General features: G+C 52.8%; 1 protein-coding gene across 1 annotated transcript in view; it reads right to left on the bottom strand.

The window, feature by feature from the left end:
• NOL4L (nucleolar protein 4 like) overlaps positions 1–15,522 on the bottom strand; it is a 58,807-nt gene that overhangs the window by 29,748 nt on the left and 13,537 nt on the right. Inside the window, exons 2-4 of the mRNA XM_071572994.1 lie at positions 10,507–10,662; positions 6,741–6,852; positions 2,100–2,209 (exon numbers count right to left, since the gene is read on the bottom strand). Coding sequence (XP_071429095.1) covers positions 2,100–2,209; positions 6,741–6,852; positions 10,507–10,662 — 378 coding nt within the window. The remainder of the gene's footprint in view (positions 1–2,099; positions 2,210–6,740; positions 6,853–10,506; positions 10,663–15,522) is intronic.

Here is a 15,522-nt window from a genome sequence, read left to right as displayed (position 1 = left end):
GATCTTTTATTATTTTGCTCTCAGGAATCCATTTCAGTAACACACTGAATGGCAAATTTTCCTTCTTCCAAACGGCTTTTCCCTTGGCTGCAATGGCTTGAAAAGCTTCGAAAGCTGCACTGCAACGTATCAACAGCAGCGCGGGAGAAGGAAAACTTTAGAGGGAGGGAATAACATCAAACCATTTGATTTATGATCTAAACCAACAAGTGCTCGTTGCCTCAGCTGGTCCCTTTTTGTTCCCACATGACATACACTTCTACTCCGATCTTTGCAAGCTTCAGGAGTGTTCATGTTCGCAGCACGTGGTATCGATCTGGTGACAGTTCCAGTGCAAACCGCCACACCAGCGCTCAGGGGATGAACTCACATCTCTGAACTACCAGCCAAAGCTCTCAAAACAAGCATCCCTAAGCAAGGGAACTCAAGATCCAGTACTCAAGCCTGCCAGCTTCTGGGGGATTTGTTATTCTGGGAATAAGATCAAACTGCAAGGCCAGTTTTCTACCTGTAGAAACTGGGCAGAGGAGTTTAATGAAGCTTCATAACACACTTTCCTTAATCAGCTTCAGAGCCAAGAGGAACTGGTTTCAAATGCATAAATCGTGACAAGTCAAACCACTCAGACCATTCTTTTGTATACAGCATTGTATACAGCAAATTTAACTTGAAACAGCCACCTCAAATGCTGAAAAGCACAGACAGCCTTCATGGCCCCAGTGTCTGACCTTGGTAAAGAACAGGATTTCAGGGTCTGCCATCCCAGTGCTGCTCTGCCATGAGAGCTTTGAGTCCCAGCACACTCTGCACAACCCAGAGCTAGTCAGAACATGTTGGTTCCTGACCCTATTTACCCAGAAGTGGTCCTGAAACAGCCATCAGATGGCATGAAGGGGCACGTCCATCCACTCCATGTCCTCAGCCCAGCCAACCCCCAAACTGTCCGTGGTTCTACTGCCTGATCCATCACAAGCACAAAACCTGACACATCACAGCCTTTCACCTTTCAAAACCTAAACCAAAGCCTTAAACTCACTTAAGTGTCCAACAAGCACAAAGAAAAAGTTCCAAGACACAGAAGTGCTTCCCACCAGATGCCATTTTGTCCTCCAGCAAGAAGGTTTCACAGCGGAAGCAATGGAGGAGCTCAGAGATCTCTCCAGCAAACCCACACCTGGCACTTTACACCCTGGCAGTGATGCTCTAACCTGGGTCCCTTTAGGAAGCTGCTGGATAAAAGCCCACATTGGGCACAGCTTCACAGCTCCAGCTCCCAGCAATGTTTTCCACCCCAGCAGATGCAAACCCTGTCACTTTTTGCCACTGGCAGCAATGTGTGAGATCAGGTTCAGGTTTCAGTGTGCTGGAAAGAAAATCCAGCACTGGCTTCCAGTGCAGATTGTGGGGAGCAAGTAAAACATACTTTTCTTTTTATAGACTGTTTCCATGGTGCACAGAGGTTCCCATAGCTAATTCTGCAGCTGCAGAACTTCAGAAAATTGCACAGCCTGGGCATAATGCTGTGGCAGGGTGCCCCATACAGCCCCAAAGCAAAACCCAGTGGCTTAACACTGTCATCAGACAACAGAGCCATCTCCCACTTTGCCATGGGAGCTGAGTGGATGTGGTTGAACCCCCTCAAGTTGCTGAGCAGTTCAAGAGAGCACCAGAGCAACCAAAGCAAGGTCTGGGCTTCAGACCCTGTTTGCTAAAGCTCCCAAGCACTCAGGGGGAGGTAAAGAAACAAATTCATATTTGCCATATTTATTTTTAAGACAATTTCTTTAAAGAACCATATGCCTAAAGGACAAGCAGAGTAACTGCATCAAGTCCATCTCTGCCTCTCTCCACTGACATGACTCTGAAGCAGCCTGGTTTGCTTGCTCTGAGCCAGGAGATCTGGGACATGCTGCCCCTCAACTTCCACACATCAGCTGTGCTCAGACAGAGCCTGACCTGCTTGGACAAACCAGCCATTCCCAAAAACATGCTCCCAGAATCACTGTGCCTCAGCATTAGTCACTGTTCAGCCCTTTGGCGTGGGGTGGGCAGAGCCCCTCTGTGCCCCTCGTGCCACCCGTGCCCGGCGCGCCACTCACCTGCTCCTGTGAGTTCATCACACGCAGCTTCATCTGCTTCAGGTAAGTCGAGGTGAGGGGCATGTTGTAGTCAATGATCCCAGAAACCAAGGAGGAAGGTGGCTCACTCTCTGAAGAACAGAGGAAAAGCTTTACTCAGATGAGGGACCTGTGATATGTTCTCATGACTTTTACACTCATGTATTGGAGCACTTCAAATTCCTGGTGAGCAACTGCCCACTGAGTGAAGGTTCCTCTAAGGACATGACCCCACCAAAACATAACCCCAGAACAGATGCTGTCTTGGGAAAAAATTAAGGAAAACAAGCATTGCTGTCACCTCTGGAAGAAAACTGCAAATAATGCATAATTCTTCACTGTTCCCCAAACTAGAGGAAGAGGCTGAGTCTTGCCTGTGCCTCAGAAGTGCTTCCATGCCCATGGGATTTGTGTGGAGGGTGATGAACAGAGATCTATTTGCAGCTTTAGCACTGCAAAGTCTCACTGATTTTGCTGGGATTCCCTCAGGTAGGAGTTAACATTAAGGCAACATATTAAGTATCTGATGATGAAGATTATTTTTAACATCCTCATTAAAACACAAACTTAATTTTAAAGATCTTTAATTTAAATTGCTCCTGTTGTTTCCTCTGGCTGCATCACACCAAGCTCTAGGGATGGCTCTGGGCTCAAACACTCCTGCAGATCGCGGTATCTGGCCGGGCCAAAGGAGTCCCCACAAACCAAACTCTGATTTCCCTGAATCCCCCAAGATTTGCCACCTCTACCACCACCACTGAGAAGCCTGTGAGCTCTCCACATGGGATATTAAGGCTGCCAGAATGATCTGTTCTACCACTGAATTTCCAGGCTTGTGCAGTGGGTTTGTCCAGGAGGAAAGCTGCTGTTGTCCACAGGGATGACTGCTGGCTACAAGGAAGAATTCATTGTCTCAGTACAGGCAGATGCAAGTGTGGAGAATTAATCCAGCCTTCCAGCACATGCTGAAGGGAGGTGTGGTGTCCCCTGGACAGGGAGCTTAAGCAGCAAAGGATGGGGAAGGATTTCCAGGCGCTGAAGGTGAACCAATGGTGGGAGGTTTCCATTCCTGGTTTGGAATCTCCCTGGCTGGCTTTTATTTTCTGGGATCACTGGTTTCACAGGCACCTCTGACACAGCTGCTTGAAAAAAATCCTTCACAAAATGTTTTACAGCACCTCAGAAAACCCATCATCCCAACTGTAATGGGTCTGCCTCTCAGAAATGCTGAGTGTCCAAAAATCCCGGTGAAGCTCAGCAGACCCGAAGATGCTCCACACTCCTGGAAACACCAGATCTATCATGTCTGATTAAGAAATGACCTGACCCCGAAGATGTCTGGAACTGAGTTAAACATCACACAGGTTTTTGCAAATCTTCTCTCTCAAGACACTGCCTGTGTCCATTGAAATGTAATGTTTTTTTCCCGGGTCCATCTAGTCCACCCCTGGGCAGCTGAAGCATTCCTGCCTGTGGGTGCAGGGAAGGGTGGCTGGAGCCACTCACACCATCAATTTGCCCAAATATGAAGGTCCAAAGCTTTTAGGAACCTTGTAAACTGATTCCTCCATCTTTTCTTATGGCTATATGTCAGCAGTCTCTGTCATGCTTCGACCTACAGATTAATTAAGAGCACTTCTACATCTCTATGTATTAAACACCCCAAATAACCCATTATTGTGCTGTACAAGAACGTTGTTTTGTGATGAAAAGATGTGAAAATCCCAGTGCAAGGGGACCTGCTTGTAGGTACAAATTCTGCCACCTCCCTCAGCTGGCTGAGTCCTCAAGAAGAGTTTAGGAGAACATTTGCTAAGAGTAACATAGACAGAGCTTCTCTCTCTTGAAGCACAGGAGTGGATGAGGAGAGTGTTTGGGATCTGTGAGAATGATGAGTTGTTCTCCTGCCATCCCCCACTCCACTGCTCAGCGCTGCAGAGATGAATGAGGCTGAACAGGAGCAGCTCAGCAACTTCAGATGGGGAAAAGAGGGAGGTAAGTGATCTTTGGTGCTTGGATTCTGCCTGAAACCATCCTGATGTAAATTTGGAATAATCCCATTAGCCACCACAAATTAACTGTGCATTTGTGCAACTGCAACACATAAAGGCTTGAGCCTCAAAAACCAAACTCTCTTTTTTTTTTTACTTTTTTAAGTTATCTGGAAAAGAAAGAAAATCTTTGTTTCAAAAGGCCTGGGGGATTCCACGGGAACAATCCTCACATCCTGCATCACAAGAGGAGGCTCCTGGAATCCTTTAGCTCAGTTTTCAGACAGTTATCTCTATCACATGCCCCACGTGTTGGACATACAGATAGAACAGGCAGGATGGTTGACAGTAAAATGGTTTTGATCCTAATTCCACATTTGTTTAACTCCACCGGAATTACTCCTAATTTAGTAACACTGTGAAGAGATCCCACTGAAGTCCAGTGACGTTTAAAGTTTCCCAGGAGCGAGACAATTTGCCTTTATGAATGCTGTGGGTGCCCTGCAGGGTTTGATGTCAGATATGTTTAATTAGGGATTTTTGTGATCACAAATTAAATGTGCTGAGATTGGACAAGAGAAGTAGGAAGAGATGGGAATGACTCAGATTCTGTCATCTTTACTGAGTTCAGCTTTACCTGTATACACTTGTATGTGTGTATGAATGTGCTTACACCTCAGTAATTCCTCTATGACCCCAGTGTTTTTTTAGGTGGTTTGCTCCTGATAAATTCCTGAATAGGCTTTAGTGAAATCAGACCCTTTTCCCCAGTAAGTTACCTTATCTAATCTACTCAATGCATTTTCACAGGTACTTAGTCACTATTTAGGTGCTATTCAGAGCAGAAAAGCACTTCTGTCCTTTCATTCCTGGTGTGTAAGTAGGACTTGTTACATGTGGGATCCTTTGTTTTCCTGATTGACTTATTTTTATAAGAACTGCTACGGGGAGAAGGTTTAAGAAAATAATCAATAATTAATATTAACTTATAAATTTGCTCAGGGCAGCCCGATCTCAGATCTGATCGTGGTTCCCACAGCTGGGACAGCTCTGGGGAGGACACCCAGCACCGGGGGTTCCCTGAGCAGCCTCTGAACTGGGGTGGGTGTGTGTTGCTGGCAGAAGCACAGGAGATACAGGATGGTGGCTGAGTGGGAGCCCCTGAAGGAAAACCAGCTTAGGTGGGACTTTGAGCAACCTGATCTAATGTCCCTGCCATGGCAAGGTGTTGGAAAGAGATGCTCTTTAAAGTTCCTTCCAACCCAAACCCATCTGTGATTCTACGAAGGCAACAACCCTTTCCATCAGCTGCCTCCTGAAACAGGACCCCAAGCTCTGGGTCTGGCAGCGTGGTCAGCCAGGCGTTTTGGAAGGTGTCCTGGTTTGGGTGATGGCCTGACTCATCCCATCGTCCTTCCCGTCCCCTGAGCCGCCACTGCAGCCGCAGCGCTGGGAATGTCACCCATGATGGATGCAGTGCAATCACTGGGAAGGTCAGGTTTGCTCCCAGCGAGGCCAAAGGCCAGAACTTCTCTTGACATAATTAGAAACAGGGATCGGGCCCTTGGCTGGCAGAGTGGGAAGTGCTGCAGTAACGGAGCTTCAGCTAATAAAAGCCCCATGGGGTTATTTGGGAGCGTTTCTAAAAAATATAATGAGCACAAAGCGTTTCAGTCACTACCTTTGGATACCTGGCACATAATCCACTTACAAAGAAGCTCTGGGATGTCTGTAGCTCTGCTCCCAGCAGCAAACAGTTGGCAATCAGTATTTAATACTAGAAATTTTCTGTTGTTGGGCCTTTTGTTCCTTAAATTCTGCTTCCCTCCTTGGTAAGAGCTGCCAAACCAGCCCCTTTGCCCTACCGGATTTGAAACAGACCAGCTCTTTGCAATTTGTTTATGTTTTTTTAAAAGAACTCACTTTGTTGTGTGAAAGCGTCAGTTTGATGCTTTGCACTTGACCACAAGTTTGTAATTCAGAAGAAAAACACACAAACATTGACTTTAACAATCTACTCTGGAAAAGAACCTGCTCCCATCATCTTCCCACTGCTCCTCTCAGGCTTAGGAAGGGCACATCGAACCATAAGGAGTAAACCACCACAGTGGCCACACTAATTGGGTGGGTACAGACACAATGTAACTGTGACTGCCAAAGCACTTGCCATTAGCAAACCCAGGATCATGTGCTTATCTCTGAATTAAGTGTAAATCGCTTCATTATCAGAAACTTCACCTATTCAGACTTATTCCATGTCTTTCAATACAAAATTAACAGTTCAAAGGAAAAACTTTCCGTCATGTTTTTGCAGGCATTCAAGTTTCCACCCACACATCATTATGGGCTGATTGCAGCCGTATCTGTGATATTTTTGCCCCACGTTTCGGGGAAGCTCAGACAGAAAGCCAGGCTGCTTCTGCTCCCTAAGCTGAAAGCAGTGACAGACAAAGCAGGTTTAAGCAATTCTTCCAGTTTGGCTATAAAGTGCATGAAAAATAACTTAGGTTAGGAAAAAACCCTTGGGTTAATATGCATGTCCTGGTCGGGGCAGTATCTGGCAGCTGCCAGTGGCACCGTGCTGGGACAAAATGCAGTGTCAGCTCTGCTGGCAGAAGCCACTCGCCCTTACCTTTGGGCTCCAGGCCGTTGGAGTTGAAATGCATCCTCTTCTGGCACTCAGTGCAACTCATCAGGAACCTGGTCACAGCCTCTCTCGGGAGGAAAGCGTAGGTCTCTGCAATCTGGGGAGGCAACAGAGAGCTGAATGTCCCGGGAGAGGGAGAATGGCCAATGGCCAGAGGGAAGACGGGCACTCTCCCACCTCACCTGCCCAGCCCACCGAGAACCACCCACAGCTCCAGCCACACATTGTTCTCTTCAGCCCAAAATCCCGCCCTCAGGGCAGCTGTTGATGGGGAACACTTTGGGTGGGTAACTATGTGTCAGAGAGGCAGGAAGACACAACTGAACAGACCTCTGGAATCCCTGCATAGCCATATCCTCCCAGGAACTCCTTCCCATTCCCCCTTAGAGTCTGGGAAGAGTGAAGCTACAGACAGTGTAAGAATCAAATGCAAAAGTAAGGTCTCATCAGCTCTGTTTGCATTGTTAATTACCATCACACCAGTAACCTGAAGAATCCATTAATCTTTTGTAAGGGCAGGTCACTTTTTCCCACAATGACAATCAATTACTGTTAATAATACTTTGCACTTCTGTGACATATTTTATCTAGGGAATTGAAAACATTTTTACAAACAGTAATGAATTAAGTCTTCTGAACCTTTGTGGGATATTTGTATTTTACAGATCAAGAAAAGCTAAGGATAAGCATTTAAAACTTGGATGCTTGAAGTTAAAACAGTAGATCCAGACTTAAGCACCCACATAAGATGCCTGGCAATCCCAGAGTCCTGTTATTCCAAGGAATCCCTGCCAGCAGCAATTTTACAGCATTTCTAAAGATCAAGAGTAGGTTATTTGGAGAAGGAATGAATCAATTTTAATGTAGACTTCTTAAAAGCCATAAAAGACCATCAAATCTTGGAGTCTGACCTGTGTAGCACAACCCAGGAAACTTCAACCAGGTTCTCCTGCAGACCAGTGGCCTGTGGTTTGCCCAAAACATCTTCCAGGAAGACATCTGGTCTTAATTGGAAGGCATTAAGAGGTGGAGAGCCCACCTCTTAGTTTGGGACTGATTCCTACGGTTAATCACCCATCCTGTTTGGTCTAAGTGACTTGTCCTAGCACGCAACTGCTCCCAAACCAGGGGCCGTGACCCCCACAGGGGTCACAGCACTTACAAGTGGGGTCATAAAGCAGACAGAAATTCAATTGTTTGTGCCAGTCCTCAGGGCTGTGAGCCCCGCAGAAGTGGGGCTGAGGACGGGAAGTGGGGCTGCAACCAGACACCTCGTGGGTGAGGGCTGGTGATGGGCCGAGCCGGCTGGGTGGCCCAGGATGTCGCCGTCCCCTCCTCTGGCTGGTGGGCGTCATCCTCCCAGAAATAATACCTAAATCACATAAATACATACTAAATACAAGAAATACCTAAATTCCAAGCATTTTCTACTCTCCTGGAAAGGGTGATGTTCCACCGTGGGTTACAATCCTGCTCCGGGAGCGGTGCAGTGGGGCAGGGGCAGAGGGGTCGCGGGATCGCGGCTCAGGCAGCCCCAGCGGCTGCGGTGGGAGGATCCGCATCCCTCTCCACTGCGCGGCAGCAGAGCCCGGTCTTTCACATGCACAGAATGCCAGATGGGTGGAAAGTTCAGGCGGGGACCTTGTCCCAGCGCTCAAATGGAGGCTGCAGTGCCTGGTCCTCATGGGATTCTCCTCCTATTTAGCTGCAGCCCCGCCGAGCTCTGTTGTGACCGAGTGGATGCCAGTTCTGTCTTTGCCTCTGTGTGGTATTTATCGAAGCACAAGCATGAGGGACTCCCGCAGAAATGCTGAAATTAGGGGCCTGGAAATTGCTGGTGGCAGCCGCGGTGCGGTGGCGCAGGCAGGGAACCGGCCCCGCGCTGCCCGCCGGGCTCAGCCGTCTCCCTGCCGCTTTTGCTCCAGCAAGCCCACAGTCTCTGCTGCAAATGTTCGGCTAATTTTAGTGATACAGTTGTTATTTCTCAGCTGATTTGATGCTCTGCAGAGCAGACAGCTTCCTTGATGAGTTATCTCCCATCCAAACTCCCTTTCTGATTGCCTCCCTCCGGAGGTCATGGACAAGGGCAAACTCTCCAGTGCCTCTAATCAGAAGCGGTGGGGAAAGGGAGCTGGAAGAAAGAGGCAGGGGACCCTGGAGCCTCCTAACTGGCCACCCAGCAGCATCTCTTTGTACACCCGAGCCAGGCACAGTGTGTGCCCTGCACCATTTCTCCTTCCAGCCCGGGCGGCAAAGGCGCTCCGGGGAGTGAGGGCAGGAGTGAGGCCGGGCAGCCCAGCCAGCAGTGCCCTGCCAGGTCAGGAGGGGATACACACTGCTAATGTGATGATCTCAGCTCAAGAGGGAGATGAGGGGTGGAGCATGAAGCTCTCTGACTGCTGCGAACAGGCCTGGGAAAACAGACGGATCCAGCCTGCTCCCCCGGGGCTGTGCAGGGCACAGATTAGTCCTCCAGAGAGCTGAATTGAAGGAATTAGGGGAGGGTCAGACTGGTCTGCTGGGGAAATGAGCAGAAAGTTTTTGAATTGCGGTCATGCTGGTGGGGCTGCCCCCTCCACACCATAAAGAGGTCACTTGCCCTTGGCCAGGGAGAGTCAGTGTGTGCCCCAGCCCACAGCCCTTCACTCTGCCACAGGGGCAGGAGCCGAGTGTTCAGGGCACAGAGCGATGCCACGAGCTCTGTGTTCAGAGCTCTGCTCCCTGGAGGCTCCCACCACGTGTGGGAGGCTGCAGGGCACTGGGCTGTCTCACAGCACTGCCAGCATGGCTGGACAAGGGACACAGGCAGGCAGGACACTCAGGACAGACTCCAGCCCTGCACCATCTCTGGCAGCACACTGAGCTCTGCAGAACCTCAGGCATCATCACAGAGACCAGGACAGCCTGCACAGACCTCTCTAGGATGACATGTACACCAGAGATGAGCTGTCAGCCAGCCACTCCTGTCTCTAAGCGACCTAGTCCTTAGGGCTGTGGGAAATAAGGGAGTAGCTTGGGTTTGGACAGCTCTTCTTGTAAAAGGAGAGTCCAAATGTTTGCATTGAAGGTCTGTGCAGAGTCAGGAGAAACAGCAAGCTCCCTGGAGAAGCACACTTCAAGCTAAATTATTCCTGACCTAACTAGAGTGGTTTCAGGATGGATAGAGCTGGTTCTCACCATCCATAGAGCACCTGATGAGACCTAGCTCAGTGCCTGCCTCCATTTTGTAACTGAGGAAACCCAGGATGGGCTGGTTAGAGCATCTGCTGGGGAGGCTGGGGAGGAGAGGAGGGCTGCAGCCATGCCCCATTCCCCCTTTCTGACTGTTCCTGCCCTTCAAGGCCCATATGAGACATTTTCCTCTGGCTGAGGGAGACAGGGAGGCAGATGGCCTAGAGCATGCAGGGGACCAGGCAAACATCCCCTCACTCATCACTAATACTGAGGGTTTCTCCTTCCTTCCCCCTCGAATGCGTCTTTGTATGATTCCCTTGGTCTCTCCTCTCCCAGCAGCCGTACTGTGCTGCTGCCGCTGCAGCCCCGTTTCTGTCCCCAAGCACAGCTGCTCTGCCTTTAAACCCCTCCTTCCTCACGCCTCCTCGCACAGGCACACTGGGCTCTCCAGCTCTGCCTCCTGCCAGTGGCTCTGTTTCTACCTGCCCTCTCATTCCCATCCTCACAGGACCCTCACTCCCACAACCCCTTCACTCCGGTCCCCCCTCACTGCCCGGGGCACGGGGGGCACTCTCACCGCTCGGTAGGTTTTCTTCTGCCCAGCATGTTTGGGTGCTTTGCCCGGCTCCGATGAGCTTTCCACATGCATCGAGTAGATGATGTCAAAGAAATCTTCCACTACAGCCACGCGTTTCAGAGAGATGCCCTCAGGCTCCGACAGTCCATCTGCCCCCTACAACAGTGCAGGCAAGTTGAGTTAGTGTCAGCGATGGGTGACAGGGGTGACGAGATCGGCCCGGGGCTAATGTGGTTGGAGGGGGCAGAGTGGCAGTGCTCCCGCCTCGGGCTGCCTTGGGCACGGGGGATGTGGGGAATAAATTAAACAGCGCTCCAGGGAGGATCCTGCTGGAGCCAGGGCAGTGGCGGCTGCTGCTGTTGTGCTGCTAAAGCTGGCAGTGAAATTGGGCCAAGAATAAAAACAAGAGAAGGGTCCAGAGTGGAGTCACAACCAATCAAGAAATTCAATTTCCATACTGTGAGATGGTTTTACTAGGCAGGGAACAGGCAGAGGAGGCTCTTTGGACCTGCACATGATGCTAAACCATTCTGGGAAGCCCTGCAATGTGGGGTACCCTCCCTGGCTGCAGTCCCTGCAGACGTGGATCAGCCAGCAGGACAAGGTTTCACTGTGATGCCAGGATACAGCCCCTAAAGGAGGGAGCCAACATCCCCTCCTTCCCTGCACTGACCTTTCCAAGGCTCCCTCCCTCTCACAGACGCAGAGCAGCTGAGCGCTGGCAGCAGCAGCACAGCTCTTTGTGTGTTCGGATGTGCTGGAGAGCAGGAGGCAGTAATTCTGCCACACGGCAGTGGTGACAGACTGATGGGAGTGGGAAGTGTGGGGAGCAGTGCTCCTCCGAGCTGACTGGCACCAACGGTGTCAGCTCACACTGGCAGGGAGTGCTGTGGGAAGGGGAGGCAGCCTTTGGGACCCAGCAGCTGCTATCAGTGTTTGGCACAAAGCACAGGAGCAGGGAGGGCTAGTGGGAGGTGGTCAGTGGCTACTGTAATAACAGGGGGGACCAAAAAGAGGGCCAGGCTTTGGGAGGTTGCTCAAGGAAAAAATGCCATTTTTGCAAAGACAAAAGAAAAAAAATTCTATATATATACACACACATATATACACACACTATGTCCCTTTGAGGCCTGCCTTTCAAAAGGAATGCATGGATGCTGTCCAGTGGGTACACACTGCACTGCTCGGCAGCAACCTGCACATCTGAATGACCTGCAAACTATCTTCATCACGTGCATTCTCACACCCCTGAGGGCAGGCAGGGGTTGGCAGGGGTCCCTGGGCAGGGCTGGCAGGGGTCTGTGGGCAGGGGCTGACAGGGGTCTCAGGCAGGGGCTGGCAGAGGCTGTGGGCAGGGGCTGGCAGGAGTCTGTGGGCAGGGGCTGGCAGAGGCTGTGGGCAGGGGCTGGCAGGGAACACCCAGTCTCCTAACCTATATTTTGTGTTGTCCTTGGTTGGGGTCTGTGTATCTTACTCAGTCTATAGATTGAATAAATGCTGTTCTTTAAGCCACCAGTAAAGGGCCTCTCAAAAATCAATCACTTAGTGGGTCCACCTTATACTAAAGCTACCCAGCATCTCAGGGTTTAATGCACAGTGCTGCCTACTGGAGTTGGCTCCTCACCCCCATTTCAGAACAGAGACTTCCCTGTCCTGGGCATGGGCTATAGCAGGACAGTCGGTGAGCTCAACCAGGACACGGGCACGATGATTTTCCAACATAAACCACCTCTGCCCTCCCCGAGGAGCCCCGAGCCGGGTCTGAAGGTGGCTGTAACAAAGAGAATATTGAGAGTGAACACAAGGGGCAGGGTGGCAGGGCTGCATGGTGGGGGTCGGGAAACTTTGCCCCAGGGAGTGTCTTTGAGGAATATAGATCTAATTTCTTCTGTCACCGTTTGGAGAGTTTCAGTTTAATCGAGGGCATGGGTATTCCCCTGCCAAGGAGAAGCGGGCATTAGGAGGCTTCCTACTGACCAATAATCCTCAGAGCAGGGTTGAAATGAGGATAATTACAGAAACAGGACAAAGGAAAATGCAGCAGGAGAAAAGCACAGTCAGATGTAACAAGCAGAGCCCTCAAAATTAAGGCTGTAATCAACCCTGTATGCAAATCACTATTTCTAGCCAGCTAATGCCCTCCTCCCTGCACGGCCAGCGGGTCCGTGTTTCCTCCCCCGTTTCAGAAGGAATGCAGTGAAGGTAACCCGAGGGTTTGGGCATCACTACAGCCTCCCCGAGCCTCCCTGCGCACCCAGCAGCGCCTTCCTCTCCACACCGGCTGGATGCCGGAGCTGCCTCCTCAGCATCCCACTCCCTGCAGCGATCCTCCCCTGACTCCTTGCGTCTCTCCATCCCCTCCTCACCCTTGTGGCTGCTCTCCCCGGGATGATTATTTAGCTCTGGAAAGCAGGTGAGATGCAAACGGTATCAAAGGCACTGGGTACAAGGAGTTGTACCAAGACAGTGCCTCCAGCATTAGGGAGGTTTATATCCGGCAATATACCCAAATGTTGACCCAGGATTTAAGAGGACACGCGTGCTATTGAGTACCTCTCCGAGGAGCCCACGCCCCTCGGGTTCCTCCTTCCACACCCAGTATTGCTCACCAGTATTCAAGGCATGAGTCAGAGCCCATAATATCTCTGAACGGCTTAAAACCTCTCAGGTTTAAATAGCAATAAAAATTCAGCTGGGAAACAGAATGGGAAGCAGGTATGCTTTTAACCCCGTTCTGGAGTTGGGGCTTTATCAGAAGTCATCTGGCCCCAAAAGGAGTGAAAGATTTCAGGAGCAAAGCTCAGCCCTGACACAAGGGCTCAGAAGTGGCTGGCACTTCAGGTGCTTAGGACCTCTTTGCCACCTCCCAGCCATCCTCCTTTACCTTACATTTGCTCCGCACTCGCTTGTCTCTCGCTGTTCCCTGTCTCTCCTCCTTTTCTGTCCCTACGTCCCCTGTCCCACAGCTCTCGCCCCCCTTTCCTCACCTCCCCCCCACCTTCCCAGCGCTGCGAGCGCTCTCACCTCCTCTCCTCCATCGGGTCTTTTCCCTCCCCAGTGTCCTTTGTCTTCCCCACCTCCTCTAGTTCCCACGTTTCTTTGCCTGCCTCACATCCCGGAGCGCCTGTACCCCCGGGACCCCCTCACTTGGCATCCCCCGTGCCCTCTCTTCATCCTGCACCTCACATGCCCTTCTCCATCCCTCCGACCGCGAGTCGGTGTCTGGAGGGAGCCGTGCCCCGCTCCATCGCCCCAGCTCCGGGGAGGGAGCCGTGCCCTGCTCCATCCTCCAGATCCCAGGGAGGGAGCCGTGCCCTGTTCCATCCCCCCGACCCCGGGGAGGGAGCCGTGCCCTGTTCCATCCCCCCGACCCCGGGGAGGGAGCCGTGCCCCGTTCCATTCCCCGACACCAGGGAAGGAGCCGTGCCTTTCTCCATCCCCCTGGCCCCAGGGAGAGAGCCGTGTCCCGCTCCATCCCCCGACCCCAGGGAAGGAGCCGTGCCCTTCTCCATCGCCCCGGTCCCAGCTCGGTGCCAAGAGGGAGCCATGCCCCGCTCCATCCCTCCGGCCCCGGGGAGGGAACCGTGCCCCGCTCCATCCCCCCGGCTCCGGCTCGGTGCCGGAGGGAGCCGTGCCCTGCCCCGGGCGGCGACAGCCATTTCAGGCAGCGCTGTCCCGGGCGCGGCTCGGGCCGGGCGGCGGCCCCGGCCATGGCGCTGGCAGCGCCGAGCGCCGGCACCTTTTGTTCTCGGCAGCGCTGCCCGGGCCGGGGGCGGCGCGGCGGGAGGGGACGGGCAGCGCCCGAGCCGCCCGGAGCGGGGTGACATCTGCCGCGGCGGCGGGAGGGACACGGGCAGGGACACGGGGATGGAGGGAGGGAGGGAAGGAGGGCGGGCCGGGCCCCCCCGCCCGGCCGGGCTGGGGCCGCCCGCAGGTACCGGGTAACCACGGCAACCGGCGGTAATCCGCTCCCCCGGGCCCGGGGCAGGCACCGGTGCGGGGGCAGCGCCCGCGGGGGCCGGGTCGGATCCCTCAGCACAGAGTCTGCCCCGGGCGGGACCCGGCCCGGCTCCTGCCACCCCCTGGCACCGCCATCCCGCCGGAGAGCCGTGCCCTGCCCACCGACCGAGCCCCATCGCAGCCGTGCGGGCTGGCACAGCCCTGCCATGATCCCACAGCCTGCCATGATCCCACAGCCCTGCCATGATCCCACAGCCTGCCATGATCCCACAGCCCTGCCATGATCCCACAGCCTGCCATGATCCCACAGCCTGCCATGATCCCACAGCTTGCCATGATCCCACACAGACCTACTCTGACTCTCACAGCTCTGCCATGATCCCACACGGACCTGCCATGCTCTCTCAGCCCTGCCCTGGCTCCCACACGGACCTGCCCTGGCTCCTACAACCCTGCCCTGGCTCCCACAGCCCTGCCATGCTCCCACACGGACCTCTCCTGGCTCCCACATGGACCTGTCATCACTCCCACAGCCCTGCCATGGCTCCCACAGCCCTGCCCTGCTCCCACTCAGACCTGCCATGGCTCCCTCAGCCCTGCCCTGCTCCCACATGGACTTGCTATGGCTCCCACATGGACATGCCCTGGCTCCCACAGTGCTCCTATGCTTCCACATAGACCTGCCATGCTCCCACACAGACCTGCTGTGTTCCCACACAGCCCTGCCATGGCTCCCACAGCCCTGCCATGGCTCCCACACAGACGTGCCATGGCTTCCACAGCCCTGCCATGGCTCCCACACGACCCAGACCCGACTCTGCCCCGCAGCAGCACCTGCACACTCTGTGACCAGCCTCCTTCACCCACCCTGCTCCCTCCACTCCCAGCAAAGTGCTGTGTCTCCACCAGCCCCTGCGGCCACTTCTCAGCAGCCTGGCCTGGGTGTGAAAACTGCCATAATTGGAAGTTTTTGCAGCTAAACTGCAGCACTGATGAGCAAACTGTGTGTTCTGTGGGGCAGCAGGTCTAATGCTGGCAGCTGCCACCCGATCCCCT

This window comes from Pithys albifrons, chromosome 18 (genome assembly GCF_047495875.1).
Source record: "Pithys albifrons albifrons isolate INPA30051 chromosome 18, PitAlb_v1, whole genome shotgun sequence".
Taxonomy (NCBI): Eukaryota; Metazoa; Chordata; class Aves; order Passeriformes; family Thamnophilidae; genus Pithys; species Pithys albifrons.
The sequence above is the reverse complement of the archived record's forward strand: the minus strand, read 5'-3'. Positions and strand labels throughout refer to the sequence as shown.